Below are 19,000 nucleotides of genomic sequence, written 5' to 3'. Positions count from 1 at the left end.
CCTCACACAACATCAGTACAGGTGCTCAAGAGGGACATTAGTTAACCAAAACCGGACTTTCAGAAACATCCTTTCTGACACACCCTACAAGACTAATTTGTTTTGATGTGGTTATTTAAAACGTCAAGTAACGGATTTGGAAATATGGTGTCTATATGAAATAGTTTGAAAAGCTCCCAAAAATATAAGTGAAATCTAAGCAGATAAAGATAGTGGTCTCTGCTGGTATATTGTAACATTACGTCCTTATTTAAACCTTCCTTCCCATCTTTACATTTGATAAGGGAGTAAATCACATCATTGGTTCAAATCCTGTTGTCCACTTGAGGAAATGGGATAAATAACACTGAATTTAAAAAAGAGCTTTGTCTCAAACCTCTTACTGTTAGGAGCTCTTTCTCCGGCCAACTACTCGTTCTACTCTCCTCTCCATCCTCTCTCAGTTCTTGTATTTTAACTGTGCTTGTGATGAGTTTCGTTATAGTCCATGATCCTTAGTTGCTGTCTAGGTCGTGCTGAACTGGCCGCCACCACTCCCCCTCCCCTTGCTCCTCCCATCTTCCGTCTGGTACTCTCCTGCTTGGTAGCTCTCTGCTTGGTTTCAGGCAGGTGCTCCTTCACGGGCACAGTGAGAGGGGCACCCAGTATAGAGGCAAGGGCAGGGGAAAAGGTAAGGTTAAGGACAGGGTTAGAGACAGGACACGTCAGAGAATTCCCCAGTGGGGGAAATGAGGGCTCCACACACAGCTCAGTCTTCAGGCCCTGTGAAAGGCCGGCCAGGCGGGGGGTGGCGGCTCCTCGTCACACTGGCTCTCGCTCTTGTTCCGGAACAGCTCTCGCGCCCGCATGCCCAGGAAGCTCTTGGCGCTGGGGTAGGAGCCAACAGTGAGGGGGGTGGCGTCAGGGGGCAGTGGGGGGGCCAGGGGGGTATGGGTACAGGAAGGCTTGGGGACTTCCTGGGTGCCGTTGACAGAGTTGACAGGAGGCTTCTTAGGGGGGTTGTTCGCCATAGGTTGCCCTGGAGATAAAGTACTGCCGTTGCGTCGTGGGGACTGAGGTGGTCTGCCGTTATCTGACCACTCATTGGTTCCTGATGTGACGGGTCCATCTGGCTCCATGATACTGCCATTACCATGGAGACAAGGGAGGAAAACATGGAAGGGGATTACTTTCAATTATAAACTAGTTGGTTCAAGCCCTGAATACTGGTGGCATATCAGAAACGTATACTGCACTAATTACATTGGTAACCAGTTTATAATAGCAATAAGACACCTCAGGGTTTGAGGTATATGACAAATATACCAAGGCTAAGGGCTGTATCCAGGCACTTGCGGCATGCAAAACAGCCCTTAGTCGTGGTATATTGGCCACATACCATACCTCCTAAATATACATTTAGCTTCTAATGGCACATACACCATTCTGCATGTGCATTCCATAAACGTCAACAGTTCGACTGCCATCTCACCTAGAGTCTATAGGAGGGCCAGGATCGGTACTGCTGCCCCCTGCGGAGGGTGTGGTCAGGGTGGCATGACCCTCCATTTCCAGTCTACTGTAGAGCTGCAGCAGCTCCGTCTGCAGGAGCTGGGTCACTCTCCTCTGGGCCTGGTACCTGCTGTCTGACGCCTGCAGCTCGCCCCTGCACAGAGACAGATGGACATGATCATATTACACACTTAAGAGACAAAAACAGAGCTAGCTGCTGTGCAAACACACAGTTGTGCATAAAAACCCACAAACCAACTGCGTTGATCCAAAGGTCGACACCTTAAAACAACACAATGAACCTAAATAAGTCTAGAGGCCTTTTCAACCTCTAAACCCGGAATTCTCATACTTGGCCCGGCCCTTGACGTCCTCCAGAAACTTCTTCTGCTCCACGATGAGGTGTTCCTTCTTGGTGAGCTGTGTCTCCAGCTCACCCACTCTCTGCTGCGCTGCCTCTAGCTTCTGGCCCTGCTGCAGCAGGCTCTGCCTCAACCTCTCCACCTCCTTCCCCCAGGACACCTGCACCATCTGGGCCTCCTACAGTGAGAAAGAGAGGGTGTTGGTGTGGGAACTGTTAAACTAGTCTGGCCAGGGTTTGGCCAGTGGCCTCCATGAGAGGTATCATCTGGTATGCATAGAGTCATAGTACCCATAAAACCCAGCGGTCAAACAGGGAAATAGTTCCAATTGTCCACCATTCATTTTTCCGTAGCCGTTTTGATAACCGTGTAAATCTCTCTCCGACAAGGTGACTTATGTCAATATATTTGCCGGCATTTACACCCCCCCCAAAATGTTTTAATGCTAATTAGATGATAATGTGGCCATCATACAGAACTACAAATGCCATGTCTGGATGAGACTGCCAAATCGAGGCAAATGTAAGAATCTCTGTTAACTATCTAATGTTAACTAAATGGAGTAATGAATAAATTGGCAACATTTCTATAAACTGTACAATTCTGTGAACTGTCTTGGGTAAGTTTTAAAATTACACAATACTTGTTTAGCAAAGGTGTAGTCTTGCATGATGTCTACTTTATATATATAATAATATATGCCATTTAGCAGACGCTTTTATCCAAAGCGACTTACAGTCATGTGTGCATACATTCTACGTATGGGTGGTCCCGGGAATCGAACCCACTACCCTGGCGTTACAAGCGCCATGCTCTACCAACTGTGCCACAGAAGGACCACGATGCTAATGAGCATTTTCAAACCCGAGAGTAAATACAGCCATATATATATATATATATATATATCATCTTGTCTTAGAGAGATTTACAAGGTTATCAAAATAAAAATCCAACGGAAAAATGAAAGGTGGAAAAACTATTGGAATTATTTCCCTGTTTGACTGCTAGGTTTTATTAGCACACATACTATGACACATCCACTGTGGGGCTCTATAGGTTGTTGTTCCTCTCCAAATACATATGTCCCTGACAACTTTTACCAGAATGCAATGGAACACATCTGTGTTCTGTCATGGCGGAGACATCGATAGTAACTTTTTATTAATACAGCTTTTACCCATGCAGTAGTACTGATTATGTTCCTCTTTTCACCCTAAGTTCCTCCTATATGTTCTCAGTGGCCCTTGGTCCCTTACCATGGCATTGTCTAAGCCTGTGTGCTGCTGCCGCTGTTCAGTCAGCTTGTGGGCCTCCCCCAGGAGAAGCAGCTGCTTGTTCAGGAAGCTCATCTGCTGCTGAGTGCGCTCACTGGTGCTCAGCTGTAGGACACATGGGACAACCAATCAGAATGTAGACAAACCTCACAAAGCCCTCGGTTTGGTTTATTTATGGATACACTATGTTCTTAGTCCTTTTATCTTTGCACATACAGCATCTGATTTACTACAAGTGGCAAGCAGTTTATCCATGTTGATTGATTTTACAGCAGCAGAGCAAGTAGAACTAGATGAGGTGCCTCACCTTGGTAGTCATCTGGTTGAGAAGGTGCCCCGTGTGACACACCTTGTTGTTGGACCTCTGCAGATCTGCCTCCAGCTCATTCATCTTCTTCTGATACTCATTCAACTGACTCTGGAAAGGATCATCAGAGAGGGTACAATACAGTGTATGGAAGATTTGATATACATTATTCTATGCATTTGTGTGTGCGCGCGTGCGTGCATGCATGTGTGTAAATGTAGTCATGCGTCTACCTGTAGTTCCTGGTTCTTGGTGTAGTAGTCGTCCCGGCCCTGTTGTAGCTGGCGGACCTGGCTGTGTAGTCTGGTGACCACGGTCTCTCGGTCGTCCCACAGCTGCCTGCAGCGCTGCTGCTCCACGTGCAGACTCTCCTTCAGAGACACGATGTCCACACTCTGGAGGTTCAGCTGGTCCTTCTACAGGCAGATACAGTGAGAGAGGATGACAGACCGCTCACCGTTTGACGAAATCTACAACGGCATAGGATTTAATAAAACAGTTCATTTGGGAAACTTCTTTTCACCATATGCAACAGAGGAAAACATACTCTACTGAGCCAATACAAGCAACAAAGTCGGTGAGTGAAATGGATCAAGAGCAGGCTCCTGTTTTGTGATACTTATCAAAACATCTACTTCATGATACTTTCAAAGATAACTGTCTTAGAAAGCCACGATTCCAACACCACTACCTCCAAACCAATTCACACTAGTTCTGAGAAGCTACAGGACAAATTCAGGAGGGGAGGTGCATCTGGTGCATTTATTACCATGGCGTTGTTCTGTTCCTCCAGTGCTGTGGCGTTGATGACGCGTCGCAGTAGGCGTCGGTTGCGGACGGCGTGCTGCTCTCGCTTGTAGCGTTCGTACAGCAGCTGGCTGTGCAGCAGGAGCAGCTGGCTACGCAACGTGTGCAGCTCGTCCAGCGGAGCCGAGCCTGGGGGGGGACAGGCACAAAGCAGATTAACAACATCCAGGAAAATGATGACAGTCATAAAATGATAATACTGAATTCATTTTTTTCTTCTCATGCGATGTCAACAAGGAACTTTGAGCACATCGTTGGCGGGAGTTAACGGTTAACTCCACATTGTACAAGTTGTGGGTTTTTTCACTGGGTAGATGTGAAGTTTATGATGGATTGATTGCATTTCTGACCCTCTCCTAATGCTCTTCTGGGCTCAAACAGTAGTACTGTTCAATACGTAGATATAGCTTTGTTTCTATGGTTCATTAGCTCTAATTTCATCAGGCCCACATACACAGTACATAACACCTACATAAAGTAATATCATGAACATTTATTATTCACAATCCTTTAGTTATGTATGAAAGTGGTATGACTAGTTCACTGTATGTAGTCACACTAACACAGAAAAAAGGGAACTGAGTAGGTGTATAGAAAATAAAACAGGCAGATAAAATCGGAGAACTTTACACAAAGGCCTCTCAGAGTCATGAGGGAACTTACATAAGTTAACCACAAGCTCTTTGTGGAGTTGGTTTCACACACAATCAAAAATACATGACTTATATAAATGTATTCAATTCTAATGCTCCAACTTGGCAGGCAGAGGGAGGTTTGGCCCATACACAAGGCTGTTATACAGTGATCAGCAGCAGGAGATGGTTAAGACACACTTTTGTTCCCGTCCAGGGAAGACGTCACATAGCAGCTCGGATTCTCTCAACTGCTTCTGTACCGTTTTAATACTATTCTACCTAGGAGTACATGATATATCGGAATCAGACGATATTAGCTAAAAATGGCAACATTGGTATCGGCCCGATGTCTAGTTTAACACCGATGTGCAAAGCCGATGTCAAAGCTACATATGCAACACAGCATTCCTAACCTAGCCCACAATGTCTGCTGTGTGGATCGAGCAGTCAACAAGTCGAGCAGTCATTTGAAAGAGTAAGAACATTTCATTCAGACAACTCAAAAGGCAAAATCCATTAAAGCCAAGATAAAGGAATTCGTGGCCCTTGACAAGCAACCGTTCTCTGTCGTGGGTGATGTTGGCTTTCGCCGACTGGTTGGGCACCAGTACACATGTTGCCCTACTGGAGTTATACAGTAATAGCATCACTGCTATTAGCTTCACGACATACACACTATGGAACGCCGTTTGGGTCTTTGCGTATCAAAAAAATATTGGTCAAATAACACTATTTGAGGCATTAAATAAGCTTTTAATTTGACATGTCAAATTACAGTTTTATCATAGAATGTTGTGTGGGCTGAATTTGCACGTGCAAGCCAGGTGCCACCACTACTATAAGTAGCACTGTCAAAGCTGTACAAAAAGTCTGCAAACACCGGCCACAAACTGTGTTTGTTTGACCGCAACTTCTGGGATAGACATCTTTAGCTTGGTACCTAGCTAGCACCAATACAACCTGCCTGAAAACAATGCCCAGTAGAAACTGCAGTCATTTTGATTATTAGCAACGATTTAGGAATCCTTGTGAGTAAGTGTTAGCTAGGTTGTCACTTGTTGTTCGCCTATTGAAATTGAACTTCAGTTCATGAAAATAAATAGCTAGCCAGCTACTTAACCCTGTTGCCCAAAGCTATCGTTATAAGCAGCCAGCTAGCTTCATCTGGCTAGTGAGGCTTGACCGGAACAAGTTGTGTTGTGCAGCTAGCCACAATATGGATTAGGCACTAGTGGAATTTGGGGTTTGCCTTAAAAATAAAAGTACCTCTTTGAAAGTGCTGCAGAAGGTTACAATTGGTGGAAACATGCCATATTTAGACTAGATAATGTTAAACAAGATTGGAATGTGTAGCAATGAAATGGGTATAAGTCTACTCGGTGACACCCACAGAACACAACTGTGAAAAATGTAAAAAATTAGCGTTGTAGCCCTTGTCGCGGGACTGTGACATCACGTCTCCAGTCAGCCTATTGTGTGTAGTGACATTCATATTGCACTGTACAGCTTTACCTAAGGATTGGGATCAAATGGGGTATCAGTCTACTCACCACCCAAGATATTTTTTCCCAATGTCCTCCTCAGAGTTATCAGTGTTCAGCACACATTGGTTAACAATAAATGTGGCTCAATTCACAATTGTTTCAGAGTCCCACAATAAGACCTACAACGCTAATGTTCTCTGAGTAGACTGATATGATTATTGATCCACAATCCATAGGCAAGGCTGTACAGTAAAATTAGAATTGCATTGAGGGCATACTTAAGTATGATTTCAACAGATGTCAAATGAACAAATTATTGTCTTTTGTTGATTTTATGTAACATTCCAACCTCGTTTAGCATTATCTATTCAATTATATCATAATTCTACTATTTGTATTAATTTGCATCACTGTCACACTTTTATTTAAGGCTAACTGCAAAGTCCACTATTGTGGCTAGCGTCACATAGATGAGTTTGCCCACCATTAATCAAATAAGAACTGTTATAAATTAGGGTTTATTTCAGATGACACCGAGCTATATAGTTAGCTAGCTAACTATAGCTACTGAAAGATGTCTTTTTGCCATGTTTTTGGGGAAGAACATTGTTTGCATCCATGAGGTAGCTAGCTTTTTTTTTTTTTTTTTTTAGGTTTGCGAGACAACTTTACCAGCATCACAGCATACGTATCAATGAATCGTTGTGACATACAAGTGATAGTGTAATCAATGTGTAATAACTACATCAAATTAATGAACGAGTTAAATTGTGACGTGCAGTCATATTCAGGTCCTGATTGGTCAACAAGCTTATTTGACACGTCAAATAGTGTTATTGACACTCAAAAGACCCAAACGGCGTTCCATAGTAAGAGAAATCCTGGTTTAGAATGAAACGACTGAACAACGAAACAGCACAGTAAGTAAGTGAAAGAAAAAGGTTTTGATTATGTTTTATTGGTAATACGTAAATGCCAACAAAATAACTTTTTGGTCAGTGTGGTGTGTGTGTGTGTGTGTGTATATAACCTTTAATTTAACTAGGCAAGTCAGTTAAGAATACATTTTTATTTACAATGACGGCCTAGCCCTGACGACGCTGTGCCAATTGTACACCACCCTATGGGACTCCCAATCACGGCCCGATGTGATACAGCCTGGATTCGAACCAGGGACTGTAGTGACACCTCTTACACTGAGATGCAGTGCCTTAGACCGCTGCGTCCGTGTGTGTTAACTAGTTAACTGTACTAGAATGCTTAAAATGCTGCTAAAATGTAAAATATCGGTATCGTTTTTTTGGTTAGGAAAATATTAGATCAGTATCGACCAAAAATGTCATATCGGTGCATCACTAATTCTACCTCCAAAAGGCACTTATGAGTGGGAGAACACTGTCAAATAGCCTCAGTTTAAGCCTGATGTAGGAAAACTACTTTATAGTCATTGTAGGGTAAACACATCATGAGGCCTAAAGGTCCTGAAAGTTTTATCAGTGTTCCACTGTTGCACTAGCTGAAAGTACAGTGCTGCTGCTGTACTCTGGTGGTGGTTGTTTACCTCCAAAATGTGTCCAGTCAGCTGACTTGCTTGGCAAAGGTAATCTGTAAGAGAGAGAGGGAGAGTCATGACTAATTAAAAAACTGGGTCAGTTCAACAGAGTCAGCATTGGGACAGTATATCAGACTCAGACACCCCCATAGAAAAATCTGAATGGTTGATCCCAGTCTTCTGGACCCATCTGGGCTTGGAGACACCTTTCTGTGTACGGGACCTCTGTCCCAGTCAATTATATCCCTCAAGCAGGGTATGGCCTGCTATTGAGCTTTGGAGAAGATACTAAAGCGGTGGGGGCAGCGGGGATGAAATGAGCAGAGCCAGATTGTTCTGTGCAGAGCTCCAACTCTGCTGACACTGGTCCCTTCTGTTGTTGTATTATTGGTTTAGGAGCGAGGACAGTGTGTGTGTGTGGGGGGGCAGACAGTGCCTGTAGTTGTTCAACTGAGTTTTACCCGTGGGCCAGGGCAATGGAGTGGAAATGACCCAGCGCAGTTTTACCAAGAGAGCTCACATCACATACTCTGGCTTTCCTTTGCCTTCAACACTTACGGCACACAGACAGCCATGTTCTTGGACTAGGTACTAAGACGACCCATAATCAGATGGTTTTGATGGAGACTGATAAGCATAAAGTTGGTCAGACAGTTGTGATCTCACACAGATGCTAAAAGCTGGACCCCTCACCTGTTGAGCACCTTGTCGTGGGCGTCGCTTCCCTGCTGAACGAGACGATCCAGCACCTCCAGGGGGGAAGCCGACACCCTCCCCTGACCCTCCTCCTCCCTGTCCTCCAGCCCCTCCTGCCGCTGGCACAGCCTCTCGAGAGCAGCCCTGCCCAGGGCCTCTGATGTCCTCCTCCCCACGAAGAGGGATGCGGCCCGAGGCAGAGCCAGATCAAACAGGGCCTCATAGGGCAGGGAGTGGTTCTTGATGGAGGGGCTGGGGGAGAACAGGCCACCGAACTTGGCCATCTCGTACTCCGGGGCAGAGGGGCTCCGGTGGAGTGGGTGTTCGATGGGGCTGAAGGGACACATGGGTTGGAAAGACCAGGACTGCTCTAGGGCCGAGCCCCTACTATTGTCCCCACCACCATTAGCGCCCTGGGCATTCTCCAGTGCCTTGTCTGGGGTGGACACCGCATGGTGGGGGTCCCGGGGCAGCATGAGGCCACCCAGTGGGTGGTTGGGCAGGGCCTTCTCCTGGGTACCTGTCAGGGTCTCAGTGGTACGGTAGAAAGGGGTGTCAAAGCCACTCAGGGCAGCAAAGTCTCGCTTGTCCTCCGTGATCTCCAGGAGCTCCTCTGTGATGGCAGCTGGTGTGTTTTTGGAGAGGTAAAACAGGGGACATAAGGACGCTTGTAGTGAAACAGGCTTTTGAGTCATTGGTGCATTAAGACTATTGCTATGAAATGTATATGGTTCCCTCTCATTCAACTGACATTTTATGTCAGTCTCATTTAGACCAGCACACTCCTATTCTCAGACAGTGTACTCACCCTCTTCCCTCTCCTTCTCTGTCCTCAGCTGAAGCTCCAGCTCCTGCTCCTGCATAAAGACTGAAAGTTCTGTCAGCGTCATGGAAATGGTCCCACCACCACTTGCATCTAGTAAACAGAAGACAGCCAATAAACACACAGTTTTACATAAAACAATCTTCCACCAGAGAACATGGACCGACAAAGGTTAAGAACCAACGACTTGATACAAAGCATACAAATGTAATATCCAACTCCACATTTTTGATGATGACTGACCTTTGTTGTTGATGACCTCTCCACCTTTCTCAGGATCTGGGATTGGTTCTTGCCTCACCAGGCTAGGTTTGGATGCTTCTACAGGGCAGCCATGCTGAAAGTGAACAGTTTGTCATTTGGATTAAACCTTTATTTAACCAAGTTCTCTTCTTACTACACTACAAAGGCCAATAATGCTCATTGTGGGCATGGATGTCATACTCTACCTTCCGTGGTGGACTAGCGGTGTTGGATGTCAGGGGGATGGTGGGGAACTCATCAGAGAGGGTGGGGGGCGGGGAGGTGGTGGCAGGAGTACTTGAGGCAGGTGTTCCTTTCCCTCCTGCTTACAGAAAACAGCAATTACGAACAAATACCAACGGAAATGTAATGTAGGATTAATCACATGGCAAAAACTCACCAATACATGTACGGATCAGTTTCTAAAGCATGATCGTTATGAATAAATATTGTTTATCAAATCCATATTAAAAACACAAGATATTGTAATAGGCCTTTTTACACTACACCGGTTTGAAACCGGTTTCATGACACATATGCTACATATACACAGGCAGTCCAATTCTGACTTATGCCCAATTATTAGCAAAAGAGCTGATCTGATTTGTCAAAAGACCAATTTGTTAAAAAAAGATGACAGACAACCCACAGTTAAACACCGCCATATTTTTACAGTGTAAAGATCTGGTTTCCAATCTGACTTCCCCAAGCCACATCTGGACGTAGTTTGGGGGACACACTTCTACACCACATAACCCCCTCTGAGTGGTATAGTGTAAAGACAATGGCTTTCCGACACCATTCTATTTCTATGGTGCAGAAACACATGAAGCTATGTAAGGAGTGCAAAAAGTTGTTTAAAATCTGATGTTGAAGACAAATAGTGCTTAACATATTTTAAAGGTTTCTAAAGCATGTTGGTTATATCATAAAAGTCTATATTTTTTATGGAATCGATAATGAACAAAAACGTAACATGTTGGTCCCATGTTTCATGAGCTGTAATTAAAGATCCCAGAAATGTTCCAAACGCACAAAAAGCTTATTTCTCTCAAATGTTGTGCACAAATTCGGTTACATTCTTGTTCGTGAGGATTTCTCCTTTGCCAAGGTAATCCATCCACCTGAAAGGTGTGGCATATCAAGAAGACGATTAAACAGTATGATCATTACACAGGTGCACCTTGTGCTGGGGGCAATAAAAGGCTACTTTAAAATGTGAAGTTGTCACAAGACAATGCCACAGATGTCCAATTGGCATGCTGACTGTAGGAATGTACACCAGAGCTGTTGCCAGAGAATTGAAGGTTAATTTCTCTACCATAAGCTGCCTCCAACGTAATTTTAGACAAGCCCCACAACTGCAGACCACATGTAACCACGCCAGCTCAGGACGTCCACAACCGGCTTCTTCACCTGCGGGATCGTCAGACCAGTCACTCGGACAGCAGATGAAACTGAGCATTTCTGTCTGTAATAAAACCCTTTTGTGGGGAAAAACTCATTTTTATTGGCTGGGCCTATTCCCTCCCAAGCCCACCCACAGCTGTGCCCTTGCCCAGTCAAAAACCCATTAGATTAGAGCCTAATGAATTTATTTCAATTGACTGATTTCCTTATATGAACTGTAACTCTAAAATAGTTTAAATTATTGCATGTTGCGTTTATATTTTTGTTCAGTATGTTGTATAGATTAATTATCCCTTTTCACCTGATGTGCTGTGGACGCGGTGGCCTGAGAGGTAAGAGGCACTATGGGAGAGCTCTGGGTTAGGTGACATGCCCCTGGAGGAAGGAGGTGTGGCCATTCCACACTGGGAGGAGGGGCTCCACAGTTCTTTTCCCCCACAGGTAGAGTTGAGTTCACAGCTTGAGTTCTGAAGGAAGACATTCACAATGTTACCAGTTAAAGTTCCAATGCAGACATTTTTATCCCAATATCAAATCATGTCTGGGTAACAATTAAGCACCTTACTGGGATTGCTTTCAATTAAAATTGTAAAAAACAACAGTCCCAATGGCTTCTTAGCAAAGAGCATTTTCTCATGCAAGAATTTTACTAGGACTGTCAAAGTGGTCTGAGTGAAAACTGAAAACTAGCTGTTATTGGCATAGAGGTTTGGAATTCTTTCTATTGGTCTGTTTAACTAATTTGGTAATGCCACCAGGCAGGCCAAAACTCCATCCCACCAAAACAGGCGGTCTTTTCAAACAGTTCTTACACTAAAATGGTATTATCAAAATTTAATTTCACAGTATTATTCCAACCTCAAAAACGCAAGAAAATCATGTTCACACACACACACACACACTTAATTCCACAAATTGTTGATGTGGTATACTATTAATTGTAATTGGAAATTATTTTTTTACAGGATTTCAGGTTTCTACAGACAAATCCTCAGCCAGACAGACAGACTCAGAGTGCTGAACAACACCAGGACCCCCTGCGTGGGCCGCACACAAATAGAGAGGGACAGACAGCGTCGCCAGGGCAACCAGCCCATGTGACAGACCATATTGGGATGGCAGGACGGGGGCGTAAGGGCATGTTTTCTGTTTTCTAAGGCCTGACACCACCGCCCGGCAGTCTTGCCCACTCTGATGACTCAAAGCCTCTCCTCCCTCAGCTCTCCTTGCTAAAGCACTCCCTCTCCAAAAACAAGGGGGCGATTCATAGGCTCGGAGGGGAGAGGGGGAGGCCAGTGGGTTCAGGGACAAGCGATTGACTAAGAACATCTGACACAGCCAATATATCAAGTGTTAACACCCTCTGCAAAACAACAAGAAATGCATAGAGAAGAAGCAGCAATCAGCGACTGCTCACTCTGGCTGACACTGGCCTCCAACAAACACTTTCTATCTAGGAACTAATCTGGACACATTTGCTATGGGTCAGTGCCGTGAAAATATGTGCAACAGAAATGCTGTGTGTGTGTTACCTGACGTCTGGAGGTCTGGGGGCTACGATAGGAGGACTGAGTCCCTGACAGAGGGGGCAGGGACAGGGGTGGTGGTTGGGGCTGGCGTGGGGTAGAGAAGGGGGTCAAAGAGGAGCTTCCTGTGGGGAGAAGAAGAGGAACAGTCGGACTCACTCTTACATTGATGTGTTAAATAAATCTCCATTCATTCTCCACTTATCAACAAGACCATAATCTCCTCACAATCACCAAACAAATGTATGTCATTCCTATCCACCAAAGGGAGGTGAGAGGTGGGGGGGCGGGTGATCTCACCGAAGCTGCTGTGGAAGTCTGTGTAGGGGCTAGAGGCTGAGTCTTGTGGACAAAGCTGCATCTGGGGGTAGAGGTTCTCGGGCATGGTCGCATAGCCCTCCTCACACGACGCTTCCTTGGGATCCAGAGACACTTTGGCGCAGTCAATGACGATGTCATGGATCTCAAATCTCTTCCATCTGCAGAGGGACAAAACCGTCAATCCAATTGAGAAAACAATGTAATAATAATTTCTCATTTGTTCATACAGCAGATAATCTCTTGATTTGGTTGGCAAAAAAATGTGTATATAAACAAGAGTCAATCTTGAGAGCTGTGATTGACTGACCTGGTGGGATCAAGCTCATGGTCCTTAGTTCCAGTCACTAGTTCCGGGTGTATACGGACATGTTCCAGCATTGGCTGCAAAGAAAATGGGAAAGAACAAAAAATAATTACAGAACTATTTAGATACACATTCGTATTATATTTCTAGGGGTAGAATCTCTTCCTGAAGACAAATCAACATAATAAATTGAAGATTGATCAATTGAAACAGCTGTGATCTGTCACCTTCACCACTTCCTCAAAGGTGTCCATGTTCTCCTTCATGCTGTAGTGGGAGCGCAGGTAGGACACAAAGTTGCAGGGGTACATGCCGTAGAGGCGGTGGAAGAGCGAGTAGACGCTGGCGTGCAGGTGGATGAGGTATACCTCGGAGACGTGGCCTGGTGTAGGCAAGAAGAACATGATGTCAGGTCGGTGTAAGCAACGTGAACAAAAACAGTCCATCCAAAACCACACCTGGCTCTTGTCAGGTTCACCTAGGGGTCATGAAAAGTGTTGTACCAAAATGTTTGATGTATTAGAAAAAAATGTATTATGCTTATGTTTTATTAATAGAAGGGGAGGGGTTAAGACCCCTCCTTACATTTATAGGGTTTTAGACTACTGATTAACAATAGATATATTCATTGTAGAAGTTTAGTATTGTTCTACATTTGTATTTTAGTTCTCTTTCTTTTTCTGCCTCATTATAAAGAAGCCCTTAGACAGAACTCTGCAGGGGAGTGAAGGAGATGAGACTAGGTAAACATTCCACAATAAATTAACTTTGGGGGAAGGGGACATTTACTGCTAAGTGTTTAGCTAACAGTAAAGGCCCTGTTTATACAGCTTTCTAGGCATGGTTTTGGTCCCAGGAGTAGAGGATGATGATATAGGCAGTAACATCACCAGGGTGTGACTCAGGGTGTGACTTAATAAAACCACTGGAGACCTTTTGTTGGATGCAGAACTTACTCGGCAACATTTGTGCTTTGTTCCTGTTTGTCAACTTCTGTCTGCAATTGCATTAATAAAGGTTTTGAACGATTTAATTTAAAAGATAATGTCATAATGCTAATTTCACCAATAATTGACAAGGAAGGACGTAAGGAATGAAACCCCAACACTCTACCATTTCCAATATTCTCATAGTGAGAGAATTAATTCACATAATACAAAAATCCACTGCTTTAAGCTAGAGGGTGTTGTTTTTTTGGCATTGGAGGCATCTCAAACCACTACATCTGTCAATGTAACATTTCTGCATCTGCGGTGAAAGGTGTCAGAGATAGTCTGACATACACCGCTCTGACATACACCGCTCTGAGACATCCCGAAAATCAGTCCTCACAAAATTGTCGGTAGCCTCCGAACAGTTTGACCTACAAACTATTATGACCCCTTTATGGAAATATGACTTGTCTGAAGGTCCCCCGGAACCAGTTGAAAACATTTATGGAAGTACAGTATATATGGTGACCGTTTAGTAAAAAATATAAGGGGTTAAATACAAAAAATGTTCCCCGATCTGTCTTGTATCGCTCAGATATAGGATAGACACTTCAGAACAAACTTCCTTTAGATTTTTTTTTTTTTTGGGGGACTATCTGTTGTTCCATATAGTGAATCTGTTATTCAATGAGTTTGTATTGTCCAATAGCAGTCAGGTCAAAAACTATTTATCAAATAACTTTAAAATCAAATAGCAAAATTATCCCTGGTATGATCTTCTTAAAACAATTCCAGCTTAGTACTACCCCTGGCTAAGACTTAGTCTTAGCTCCTCAGTCTTTTTTTGATTACCTGGGTTCTTCAGGTTCCAGGAAGCCAGGCGTCCAAAGATGTCAAAGAACTCATACAGGTGTTGTTTGCCAGCCTGGGGGATCATGGGTAGCAAAGTGATCAACACCAGGACTCCAGTTATGAGGACCACAACGTCTGAATCCGTCTGGACACCAAGGAAAGAGAAACATTTAACATGATACAAATTAAAGAGGTCCAAGACACTTGATATAATACACCTGTGCTTCTTTGTATTCCAACAAAAAACATCTATCAAAAGAGACCTCTGTGGCTATCTTTCCCTCCTACCTACAATAAAACATTCAGTATTTTTATTTTTTTTATACCTTGAGGCATTTGAGCAGCGAGAGCAGCAGCGGGTAGCGGGCGATCTTATGGATCCAGGACGGCTGCTTGCGGACTACGTGGCCAAGCAGAGTGAGGGTGGGCAGCCGGCAGGCCTGTTTGGTCATACACTCGTTCATCTTGTCCAGCAGGTGCTGTGGTGGGCAAATTAGAAACAGCATTGGGCCTTAAGACTCATTCTATTCATTGTTACTTAATGTTTTATGATTTGTTTTGATCAATTATGGAGAGTTATTTATTTAATTAACAACAGATGGAAAATGGGAGTACATTAAGGGGATGGGGGTGTAAGGCAGGTCTCACCTTATCATGTGGCTCTCTGACTGACGAGAGGATATGCATGGCCTGGGCCGAGTTAGTCTCCAAGAAGTAGTCCACCAGTCCATTCAGCAGCATTGACCCTCGCTCTGCACAGAGAGGAGAATGAACATAGTTCCAACATCCACATTAAGGCCCACAAAATGGCTGCAAAATAGCATTTGCCATAGCCCTCTATTACAGAGTACAGGATAAAAGGATGACTGTTCAAGTCCAAAAACGCCATATTAAAAGCAGAGTTCTCACCAGTGCTGAGGTGCTCATTGATAAGGCCTTTGATCTCCTCCAGTTGGCGTATGTCAGAGGACTCCAGGAGAGGGAGGAGGTCCCCAACGTTGGGCTGCTCTCTGGCCATGTTGACAGCGGAGGGTGAGGTGGTGGCAGACAATCTCCGTCAAGGCCTGGAGGGCAGGGGGTGTCCCAGTCGTCTCTCTCACAGCGTCCTGCCTGGAGGGCTCCCTGGGCCTCCGGCCAATACAGTCTCCAGGCACCACTAAAGGACAGGGCAAGCAACAGGACAGTAAAGGGTCAAACCTGACTCAGCACAAGTTAGAACTTCAGTGATACTTTTGGTCATGTAATGTATGTGGACAGCTGCTAGTCGAACATCTCATTCCAAAATCATGGGCATTACAATGGAGTTGGTCCTCCCTTTGCTGCTAAAACATCCTCCACTCTTCTGGGAAGGCTTTCCACTAGATGTTGGAACATTGCTGCGGGGACTTGCTTCTATTCAGCCACAAGCACATTAGCAAGATCGGCACTGATGTTGAACGATTAGGCCTGGCTCGTAGTCGACGTTCCAACTCATCCCAAAGGTGTTTGATGGGGTTAAGAGGAAAGGGCCTTCCCCAAACTGTTGCCACAAAGTTAGAAGCACAGAATTTTCTAGCACGTCATTGTATGCTGTAGCGTTAAGATGTCCCTTCTAGAGGTCGACCGATTAATTGGAATGGCAGATTATTTAGGGCCGATTTCAAGTTTTCATACCTATCGGAAATCAGTATTTTAGGGCACCATTTTAAAATGTAATATATTTTTACACCTTTATTTAATCTTTATTTAACTAGGCAAGTCAATTAGGAACACATTCTTATTTTCAATGACGGCCTAGGAACGGTGGGTTAACTGTCTCGTTTAGAGGCAGAATGACATATTTTCACCTTGTCAGCTCGGAGGATCGAATCTTGCAACCTTACAGTTAACTAGTCCAACGCTATTAACGACCTGCCTCTCTCGTTGCACTCCACAAGGAGACTGCCTGTTACGCGATTGCAGTAAGCCAAGGTAAGTTGCTAGCTAGCATTAAACTTCTTATAAAATCAATCAATCATAATCACTAGTTAACTACACATGGTTGATGATATTACTAGATATTATCTAGCGTGCCCTGCATTGCATATAATCTGACTGAGCATACAAGCATCTGACTGAGTGGTGGTAGGCAAAAGCAGGCGCGTAAACATTCATTCAAACAGCACTTTCTTTGCGTTTTACCATCAGTTCGTCGTTGTTCGTCAAGCATTGCGCTGTTTATGACTTCAAGCCTATCAACTCCCGAGATAAGGCTGGTGGCACCGAAGTGAAATGGCTAGCTAGTTAGCGCGCGCTAATAGCGTTACAAACGTCACTCGCACTGAGCCTTGGAGTGTTTGTTTCCCTTGCTCTGCATGGGTAACGCTGCTTCGAGAGTGGCTGTTGTCGATGTGTTCCTGGTTCGAGCGAGAAGAGGGATGGAAGCTATACTGTTACACTGGCAATACTGAAGTGCCTATAAGAACATCCAATAGTCAAAGGTTAATGAAATACAAATGGTAGAGGGAAATAGTCCTATAATAACTACAACCTAAAACTTCTTACCTGGGAATATTGAAGACTCATGTTAAAAGGAACCACCAGCTTTCATATGTTCTCATGTTCTGAGCAAGGAACTGAAACGTTAGCTTTCTTACATGGCACATATTGCACTTTTACTTTCTTCTCCAACACTTTGTTTTTGCATTATTTAAACCAAATTGAACATGTTTCATTATTTATTTGAGTCTAAATTGATTTTCTTGATGTATTACATTAAGTTAAAATAAGTGTTCAGTCAGTATTGTTGTAATTGTCAGTATTACAAATAATTTTTATTTAAATCTCCAATAATCGGTATCGGCATTGAAAAATCAGAAACGGTCAACCTCTAGTACCTTCACTGGAACTAAGGGGCCTACACCGTACTGTGAAAAACAGCCCCAGACCATTATTTCACCTCCACCAAACTTTAATTGGCACTATGAATTCTGGCAGGTAGTGTTCTCCTGGCATCCACCAAACACAGATTTGTCTGTTTGACTGCCAGTTGGTGAAGTGTGATTCATCACTCCAGAGAATGCATTTCCAATAGCGTCGAGCTTTACGCCACTCCAGCCGACACTTGGCATTGCACATGGAGATCTTAAGTTTGTGTGCGGCTGCACAGCCATGGAAACCCATTTCATGTAGCATCCAACAAACAGTCCTTGTGCAGACGTTGCTTCCAGAGGCAGTATGGAACTCATTAGTATGCGTTGCAACCGAGGACTGAAGATTTGTACATCGATACGCGCTTCAGCGTCCCGTTCTGTGAGCTTGTGTGGCCTACAATTCGCGGCTGAGCCACTATTGCTCGTAGACATTTCCATTTCATAATAACAGCACTTACAGTTGACTGGGGCAGCTCTAGCGGGGCAGAAATTTGACTGACTTGTTGGGTGGCATCCTATGACAGTGCTGCGTTGAAAGTCACTGAGCTCTTCAGTTAGGCCATTGTACTGCCAATGTCTAACTATGGAGATTGCATGGCTGTGTGCTCAATTTTATACACCTGTCAGCAACGGGTATGGCTGAAATAGCCAAATCCACTTATTTGAAGGGGTGTCCACATCCTCTTGGCCATGTAGTGTATGTAGGCTATTAGATAAAACATTCTAGAAAAGCATCAATTGCAGCCCAATACCACATGATTATGACCCTCCCATAGCCTAATCTAAAAAGTCATAGTGTACTGACAAAATGTAGGACATGAGCAATGTTCTAAATGACCTTTAGACTAGCTACATACATATTGGTATTATTAGGCTTGTTACAATGCAGTTCATGTGCAAAGGGTATAAATAAGGAAACCGGTAGGTACCAATGGTAGTTTTGATAACGCCATGTGAAATCTACCACACTAATTCTAAAGCAGTGACAAATTTGAAGAAATTTGCTCTGACCACATTTGGCCCACTGGAACAGAAAAACATAATATTAATAATCTCTATGATATCTGCACCCACCATCTACCACAACGGT

The 19,000-nt window shown here is 44.1% G+C and overlaps 1 protein-coding gene across 1 annotated transcript in view; it reads right to left on the bottom strand.

The window, feature by feature from the left end:
- Window positions 1-608: 608 nt before the first annotated feature.
- The window catches only part of LOC118387583 (hamartin-like), a 32,045-nt gene continuing 13,653 nt past the window's right edge, over window positions 609-19,000 (bottom strand). The window contains exons 2-22 of the mRNA XM_035776083.2: window positions 15,929-16,175; window positions 15,668-15,771; window positions 15,346-15,498; window positions 15,020-15,164; window positions 13,463-13,617; window positions 13,239-13,312; window positions 12,911-13,089; window positions 12,617-12,735; window positions 11,386-11,551; window positions 9,881-9,996; window positions 9,675-9,768; window positions 9,417-9,524; window positions 8,606-9,233; window positions 7,922-7,965; window positions 4,204-4,370; window positions 3,668-3,850; window positions 3,435-3,545; window positions 3,110-3,232; window positions 1,844-2,031; window positions 1,472-1,645; window positions 609-1,122 (exon numbers count right to left, since the gene is read on the bottom strand). Of these exons, the coding sequence (XP_035631976.2) occupies window positions 756-1,122; window positions 1,472-1,645; window positions 1,844-2,031; window positions 3,110-3,232; window positions 3,435-3,545; window positions 3,668-3,850; window positions 4,204-4,370; window positions 7,922-7,965; window positions 8,606-9,233; window positions 9,417-9,524; window positions 9,675-9,768; window positions 9,881-9,996; window positions 11,386-11,551; window positions 12,617-12,735; window positions 12,911-13,089; window positions 13,239-13,312; window positions 13,463-13,617; window positions 15,020-15,164; window positions 15,346-15,498; window positions 15,668-15,771; window positions 15,929-16,037 (3,507 nt within the window). The 5' untranslated portion in view covers window positions 16,038-16,175 and the 3' untranslated portion in view covers window positions 609-755. The remainder of the gene's footprint in view (window positions 1,123-1,471; window positions 1,646-1,843; window positions 2,032-3,109; window positions 3,233-3,434; window positions 3,546-3,667; window positions 3,851-4,203; window positions 4,371-7,921; window positions 7,966-8,605; window positions 9,234-9,416; window positions 9,525-9,674; window positions 9,769-9,880; window positions 9,997-11,385; window positions 11,552-12,616; window positions 12,736-12,910; window positions 13,090-13,238; window positions 13,313-13,462; window positions 13,618-15,019; window positions 15,165-15,345; window positions 15,499-15,667; window positions 15,772-15,928; window positions 16,176-19,000) is intronic.

This window comes from Oncorhynchus keta, chromosome 9, assembly GCF_023373465.1.
Source record: "Oncorhynchus keta strain PuntledgeMale-10-30-2019 chromosome 9, Oket_V2, whole genome shotgun sequence".
Taxonomy (NCBI): domain Eukaryota; kingdom Metazoa; phylum Chordata; class Actinopteri; order Salmoniformes; family Salmonidae; genus Oncorhynchus; species Oncorhynchus keta.
This window is presented reverse-complemented; position numbering and strand designations above follow the sequence as displayed.